Source organism: Pseudoliparis swirei, chromosome 15, assembly GCF_029220125.1.
Source record: "Pseudoliparis swirei isolate HS2019 ecotype Mariana Trench chromosome 15, NWPU_hadal_v1, whole genome shotgun sequence".
In the NCBI taxonomy this organism is placed as follows: Eukaryota; Metazoa; Chordata; class Actinopteri; order Perciformes; family Liparidae; genus Pseudoliparis; species Pseudoliparis swirei.
Genome location: NC_079402.1, coordinates 22,931,388 through 22,938,887, shown reverse-complemented (window position 1 = coordinate 22,938,887; position 7,500 = coordinate 22,931,388). Strand labels below are relative to the sequence as shown.

General features: G+C 38.5%; 1 protein-coding gene across 1 annotated transcript in view; it reads left to right on the top strand.

Annotated features, from left to right (window-relative positions):
• Positions 1–7,500, top strand: part of rasgrf2a (Ras protein-specific guanine nucleotide-releasing factor 2a) — a 26,324-nt gene that overhangs the window by 18,809 nt on the left and 15 nt on the right. Inside the window, 10 exon segments of the mRNA XM_056431841.1 lie at positions 1,178–1,290; positions 2,481–2,541; positions 2,646–2,675; positions 2,799–2,902; positions 4,665–4,749; positions 5,057–5,254; positions 5,353–5,432; positions 5,500–5,617; positions 6,396–6,464; positions 6,535–7,500. The exon segment at positions 6,535–7,500 is cut by the window's right edge and continues 15 nt beyond it. Of these exon segments, the coding sequence (XP_056287816.1) occupies positions 1,178–1,290; positions 2,481–2,541; positions 2,646–2,675; positions 2,799–2,902; positions 4,665–4,749; positions 5,057–5,254; positions 5,353–5,432; positions 5,500–5,617; positions 6,396–6,464; positions 6,535–6,630 (954 nt within the window). The 3' untranslated portion in view covers positions 6,631–7,500.

The window sequence follows — 7,500 nt, the reverse complement described above, 5'->3', positions numbered from 1 at the left end:
GGGCACCGTCAGGATTGTTGTATACTAGTACGGTCATCAATACTCTTTTCATCCTTAATTTGTGAGGTAAAATAATTCACGTCTTTATTATAAACAAATAGTCTTTCTTTAAACTCCATTCTCAGCTCGTCAATGACCTCATTGATTATCCCTGATCTCGTGATGACGTCATCACGAACGTCACCTTATTATAACGTCAGCTTTTTATTAAAGGTGCAAGCCCAGTTTGTGTTTTCTTTCTTTAACACATATTATATATTATATATATATATATAAATATATATATTTATATATATTTATTAGATATTTATATATATATATAAATATATTGAGATATTTATATATATATATTTATATATATGTGTATATATATATATATATATTGAGATATTTATATATTCATGGTCCGTTTGGGCTGAAGTGACGTCAACGTCCACTGGAGGGCGCCATCGTCCGTCTACAGATTCCCTGACAATACTTTTTCATTTCAAGCTACTTGTCTTTGAATAACCGTGTTATGGATTTAACTGAAGACTAGTGCTGTGAAAAATAACGCGTTAACTCAGTTAATTAAATTACAGGTTTAACTAGTTATTTTTCTTTTAACGCATTTAACGCATGCGCAGAATGAGCTTCCAATCCGTCTGTTGTTGGTCGTCTCCAGCAGCGTGTCATTATGTCTCTAGTGTCGCGTTAACACGACTCCGATCTCCGTCTCGCGCGCCGCAGAGCTCGGATGCCGGCGTGTGCGCGCACATCGGGATGAAAAAAAGTCACTTGCACCCCCCCCCCCCCCCCCCGTCAACAAATCTTCTCTCGGCTCGCGCAGAAGAGCTCCGATGCTGGCGCTCGCACTGGTGAGCAATGCAGGGCTCTCAAGTGTCACGCATTGAACGGGGGGGGGGGGGGGGGGGGTGCTCAATATGTCGATCGCGGTCGCCGCAGGGTTCCGATGCCGGTCTGCGCGCATGAAAAGTCACCAGCCCCCCCCACCCCCCCCACCCCCACCCCGTCAACAACTCTTCTCGGAGCTCTTGCCTGTCTTGAGAGCCCTGTAAATGTATATATGTGATTAATCATGATTAATCCACAGAAACCTGTGATTAACCTGATTCAAAATGTTAATCGTTTCACAGCCCTACTAAAGACAAAACTCATACCTGTGTCGGTCCTGCAGGACTTTGACCTGAGCAGGGACCTGAAGATGGGGGTCACCGGTCTGCTGGAGGAGGTCCTGAGGGATCCAGACCTGCTGCCCCAAGAGAGGAAAGCCACGTCCAACATATTGAGGTGCTGAGAGCTGCTAATGAACTCGTACTTAACTAATTAATCGCACTTTTTGAAATTCATTAATCGCGATTAAAAGTTTTTTTTTCTTCTTTTTAAAGACCAAACTTGACACAGAGCTGTGTTTTCAAAGAGGCTCCTACATATAAAGTGCCAGCGAGGTATTTAATATTGTGGATTATAAATTGTTTCTTCAGTGAAACATCCAGATTAGTAATAAAAAAGAAGTATATTGAGACCCCATTGGTCCTGTCATCTTTACCACTGAACAGCAGAACCAGTGGCCTTGGTGACTGACTGACATTCACATATGTCATGTTCACCCTCTGGAGGCTGGGCTCATGTTCTCCATTTTACAAAAAAATGTAAATTCACCTTTTAAAGGCGTTTGCATACGACACACCCCCATGTGTTCTACATCAAACATTCCAGAACAATCTCAGCTCTCTGAGGCACATTGTCCTCGCGCCGTGTTCTCTGCTCTCTGACTGACAGGCTGCTATAGAGCCTCACCTGTGAGGTGGGAGGTCCTTTGTGATTTACTGAGTGTTCATTGGTTGTTTTTTTCGCAAAATGTTGACAGACAAACGGATTGACCAATCACGTTGAAGGTTTCGTGTGACGAGTTCTTTCCGCGCCGCGTCCCCCGACACGTCGCCCCTCCGTTCCTCTGTGTGTCAGAGGGGGAGACGGGAGGAAGGAGGAGCAGGAGGAAACCCGACTGATTCATCCACGAGTTGAACTGATTTCTGCTCCTTATTTTCGCGGAGAAATAATTGTTTTAAAAACGGAAACAGTGTTAAACCGTACTGCCGCGGCTTGACACTCAGAGGAGTGTAAAAACTTCAACGAACACCGGAAGTAAACAAAGTTGCGTTAATTGCGGTAAAATATTTTAGTGCGTTAACGCGGCCAAATTAATCGCATAGATTAACGCGTTAACGCTGACAGCCCTAATATATACATATATATTCACATATATTCATATATATTCATATTATATTAAATATATTTATATATATATATTTATATATATTCATATATATATATATTTTATTCATATATATTCATATTATATTAAATATAATTATATATATTTTTCTATATACATATATATAAATATATATATACATATATATTAATATTATATTAAATATAATTATATATATATTTAACATGTGTTTTCTCTTCAGTTCTCTTTCTCAAGAAGATCAAGATGATGCTCAACTGAAGATAGAGGACATACTACAGATGGTGAGTACTAGTACCTCCAGTACTACCACCAGTACCACAAAGTACCTGGATGTAGTTTATTCTGAATACATTTGCTAAGCTCTGTTTGAATACTTCCTTTCCAGAGAAGCTGTCCCCTCCTCCACTTCATCGTGGTAAGAGTGCCGCTGGGCAGTAGTACTGTGTAGTGGTGAAGAGTTAGTGTCCTAGTACTGTAGTATAGATACATACATATGTGTATATATATATATATATATTATATAAGTTCTGTCCTCCAGGCCGAGGGTCCTAAAGCCGAGAGCTTGGAGTCTCTCTCAGCGATGGAGCTGGCGGAGCAGATCACACTGCTGGACCACATCGTGTTCAGGAGTATTCCCTACGAGTGAGTACTTCATGTACTTCATGTACTTCATGTACACTACCGTTCAAAAGTTTGGGGTCACTTAGAAATGTCTTTATTTTTCAAAGAAAAGCACTGTTTTTTCAATAAAGATAACATTAATCATAAATACCCTCTCTACATTGTTAATGTGGTAAATGACTATTCTAGGTGAGACGTCTGGTTTCTAATGACATATCTCCAGAGGTGTATAGAGGCCCATTTCATCATCACTCCAGTGTTCTAATGGTACATTGTGTTATCGCCTTAGAAGACTAATGTCTGATTAGAAAACCCTTGTGCAATTATGTTAGCACAGCTGAAAACAGTTATGCTGGTGATATAAGCTATACAACTGGCCTTCCTTTGAGCTTGAAGTTTGAAGAACAAAATGAATACTTCAAATATTAATCATTATTTCTAACCTTGTCAATGTCTTGACTATATGTTCTATGAAATGTTCAATTCATTTGATAAATAAAAGTGAGTTTTCATGGAAGACACGAAATTGTCTGGATGACCCCAAACTTTTGAACGGTAGTGTACTTCTTGTACTTCTTGCAGTACACTGTTCTCAGTACTCCCACCAAGTAGAAGCTACAGTTTTAAAGTTCATTCATAAATCTGTCGCTGTCCGTGGTTCTGAAGTAGAGAAACAGTTACAGCTTAGATACAAATACACAATGTTATATAAGTCAAAATATAATGGTATTATAAGAGACATAATATTATATTATATAATTATATTATATATTAACTATCATATACATAACATGATAGTATTATAAACAAAATATTATATTATAATACATTAACCTACTATAATAAATATCATAATATACTAGTATTATAAACAAAAGAATATAAAACAATATACAATTATTATATAATATTATAATGCAATAATATAATATAATAAATATCATATACAGAACATAATATAATTATGTTCAAAAAATATATTATAGAATTTTATATTACAATAATATAATAAATACATATATATATATATATATATAATATGTAGGCCAGGATCATAGAGTTCATAGAAATATCAGAATTATTACCTTCGCATTAAAAATGCCGGAAGGTTATGTTTTGATCGCCGTGTATTTATTTATTTATTTATTTATTTGTATGCGTGTTATTCGCAAAACTCAAAAAGTATTGAACCGAATCGCATGCAATTTGGTGGGATGATTGTTTATTATCCGGGGACCAGTTGATTAGATTTTGGGATCGATCGGGTCAAAGGTCAAGGTCAAAGGTCATGAACAGGTCAAATCTTCTTGAATCACATGGAATTTGGTGGGATGATTGGTTATTATCCGGGGACCATTTGATTAGATTTTGGGATCAATCGGGTCAAAGGTCAAGGTCATGGTCATGGAAAGGTCAACATCTTTTTTTTACCGTAGCACGATACATTTTTGTCCAATTGGCATGCAACTAATGCCAAAATGTTCATAATTCAATGCCCAATCTTGTGATATGCGAAGGTATGCGCTCTACCGAGTGCCCGTTCTAGTTCTCTTAGTTTTGGTTGTATTTTCAACTGATGCGTTCAAGGACCGTCAGAAAGATGTAAACCTACTACAGTGTATACAGCTTCTGGCTGATGAACAGCGTTGTGTTGACGACTGTAAACAATGAAACTATTGATGTCAAATGTTGAGTAGCATGAAGTATAAGTCTGTATACTTAGAGGTACTTGTACCCCTAAGTACACGGACCAGGTCCCTCTGACTGGTCCCTGGTCCTGCAGGGAGTTCCTGGGTCAAGGCTGGATGAAGCGGGACAAGACGGAGAGGACCCCGTACATCATGAAGACCAGCCAGCACTTCAACGACGTAAGAGTGTGTGTGTGTGTGTGTGTGTGTGTGTGTACAGATAAAATGGTAACAGTATATTAATCAAGTATTAAAAATATTAAAACATATTTACAGACAAAAGGGTAAAAATAAATTATTGAAATATTTAAAAAATAAAAAAAATATGTTGCAGACAGAAAAGTAAAATATATATATATAAAAATAAAAAAATGGTCTGACAAAAAGGAAAAAATAAATTAATAAAATATTTTAAAAATAAAAATATATATTTACAAACAAAAGGGTAAAAATGACGGAGTCAAATATTACAACAATATGACCACAGATGAGCAACCTGGTGGCGTCTCAGATCATGGCCCACCCTGACGTGGGCTCGCGGGCCGGCTCCATCGAGAAGTGGCTTGCGGTGGCCGACATCTGCCGCTGCCTCAACAACTACAACGGCGTGCTGGAGATCACCTCCGCGCTCAACCGCAGCGCCCTCTACAGGCTGAAGAAGACCTGGGCCAAGGTCTGCAAGCAGGTCGGGAATCCACTTCTATAATAATAATCCGAATGATACTCTACTCGCAGTCGCTGCACACAAAGATGCATCTAAATGATGAAATGATGTGCTTCCAGACGAAGGCGCTGATGGAACGGCTGCTGAAGACGGTGTCATCGGAGGGAAGGTTCAAGAACCTCAGAGAGACGCTGAAGAAGTAGGAAAGAGCAAACACTCATGTTCAAATGCAGTCCCTAAAAACTGACTGGTGTGTGTGTGTGTAGCTGTAACCCTCCATGCGTCCCGTACCTGGGCATGTACCTCACCGACCTGGCCTTCATCGAGGAGGGAACGCCAAACTTCACGGAGGACGGCCTGGTGAACTTCTCCAAGATGAGGATGGTCAGATATGTTTATTCCCTTATTGAATATGAATCAGCTGACTGGTGTTTGTGGGGGTCAGGTCTCCACTGACTGGCCGGCTAACGTTGTTTACGTTAGCGACGTTAGCAGCGACGTTAGCAGCTACGTCGTGCTCTGTTTTTACGAAATTGTTTTAAAATAATAATAAAATATAATGGAAATATGTTTTGGGGGGGGAATGAATACAACAAACGACTTATTTAGGCAACGTTAGCTTTTAGTTAAAAAAAAGCCTAATAAATTAATCAAATATTAAAACATTAAAAATAATTTACAGACAAAAGGGTAAAAATATATTAATCAAATATTACACATTTTAATAAAAAAATGACAGACAGAAGGGTAAATATGGAGGCGACGTTAGCTTAATAAACTTAATTGCTACAGCTATAGTAAAATAGTTATAGTTACTTAAAATCATATTTTTAAACTTCTTTGGGCATTTTAGTAGCCTAATATTAATAGTCCAACAGTACATACGATTGCAGTTTGAAGTGGAAACAATTTTGAGCAGGACCTCAAATCTAATATTTTAAGTGTTTTTTAATTCTCCGTAAAGATTTAGAACGTAATAATGATTACCGGCCGATACACAAATAGCAGCAGGTGAATAAAAAGAAAACTCAGATAATTAATAATCAACAGCTAGAAATAAACACCTGTCAATCAAATCAAGACTCATTGTACAGGATTATTATTTAAAATTCAGGAACATGAATGTTATTAAAAGGTGAGGTCACAACGTTTTTCTTTTCAGATTTCTCACATTATCCGTGAGATCCGTCAGTTCCAGCAGTCCCCGTACCGGATGGAGCACCAGCCCAAGGTGTGCCTAATAAAGTGAACTCTTGGTGCCGCGTGGGCGGGTGCTGAGCGTGTCCCTCTGCCCCCCCCAGGTGACCCACTTCCTCCTGGACAAGGCGCTGGTGATGGACGAAGACACTCTGTACGAGCTCTCGCTGAAGATCGAACCCCGAGTTCCACCCGGATGATCAGAACCTCAGTGTGTGTGAGTGTGTGTGTGTGTTTGTTTGTCAATCATGGATCAACACGACTTGAGCTTCTCTCTTAATTAATAAAGCAGGGGTTGTTTTCACACCGCCAGTTATTGTGCTTAGGAAACTCAGGAGACAATGTGCCTTCCAACGTGTGTGTATTTATTATTTATCATTAATGAGAATAACACACACACACACACACATACACCTGGCGTAACGTGGCACGAGAACGTCACGGCTAGCTGCTATCACGTTCAAATATGACGATAGTCACAGGCTTTATGTCTCATCTGTTGAAACTAAAGTTGTATGTATTTGATTTGTTGCGGGAAAAAACAATGTTGTAGTTTACATCCATTCCATGTCTGAAAATCTGGTTTTATTCACTTCGCTTGTCAATCAAAACGAGTTTCTGCGTTACGTGATTTCAATTTTTTCCCCTCAAATAATCGTCATTCTCTTTTTCCAGAGCGTCGGCCTAAAAGGCCCCACGGTTACATTCTTTTATCACTTATTATTAGTTCCTTGTCCTTGTGGTCCTTTATATGTGTTCATCCTAGTTGACTGTATTCGTACCATAGTCACATATTTGCATTATTCATTTAAAGAATGTCGGTAGACTCTAAACGTGTTTATAGCGCGACGTCCCTTCTGTTCTGGAGATCAACATTAGTCGTACATTTGACTGTTATCTGGGTTTTATTAGATTTATTCGTTTATCTTGGGAATCTCCAAACGCTTTAATGCATTAGTATTTAAAACTCTTACTTTCTTACATTTCTGTATACTTTTAAACTCCAGTTCTACTGTTTTCATTTTCCCATTTCTCGATGTAATGTACAGATATTTACACACAATAAAAAC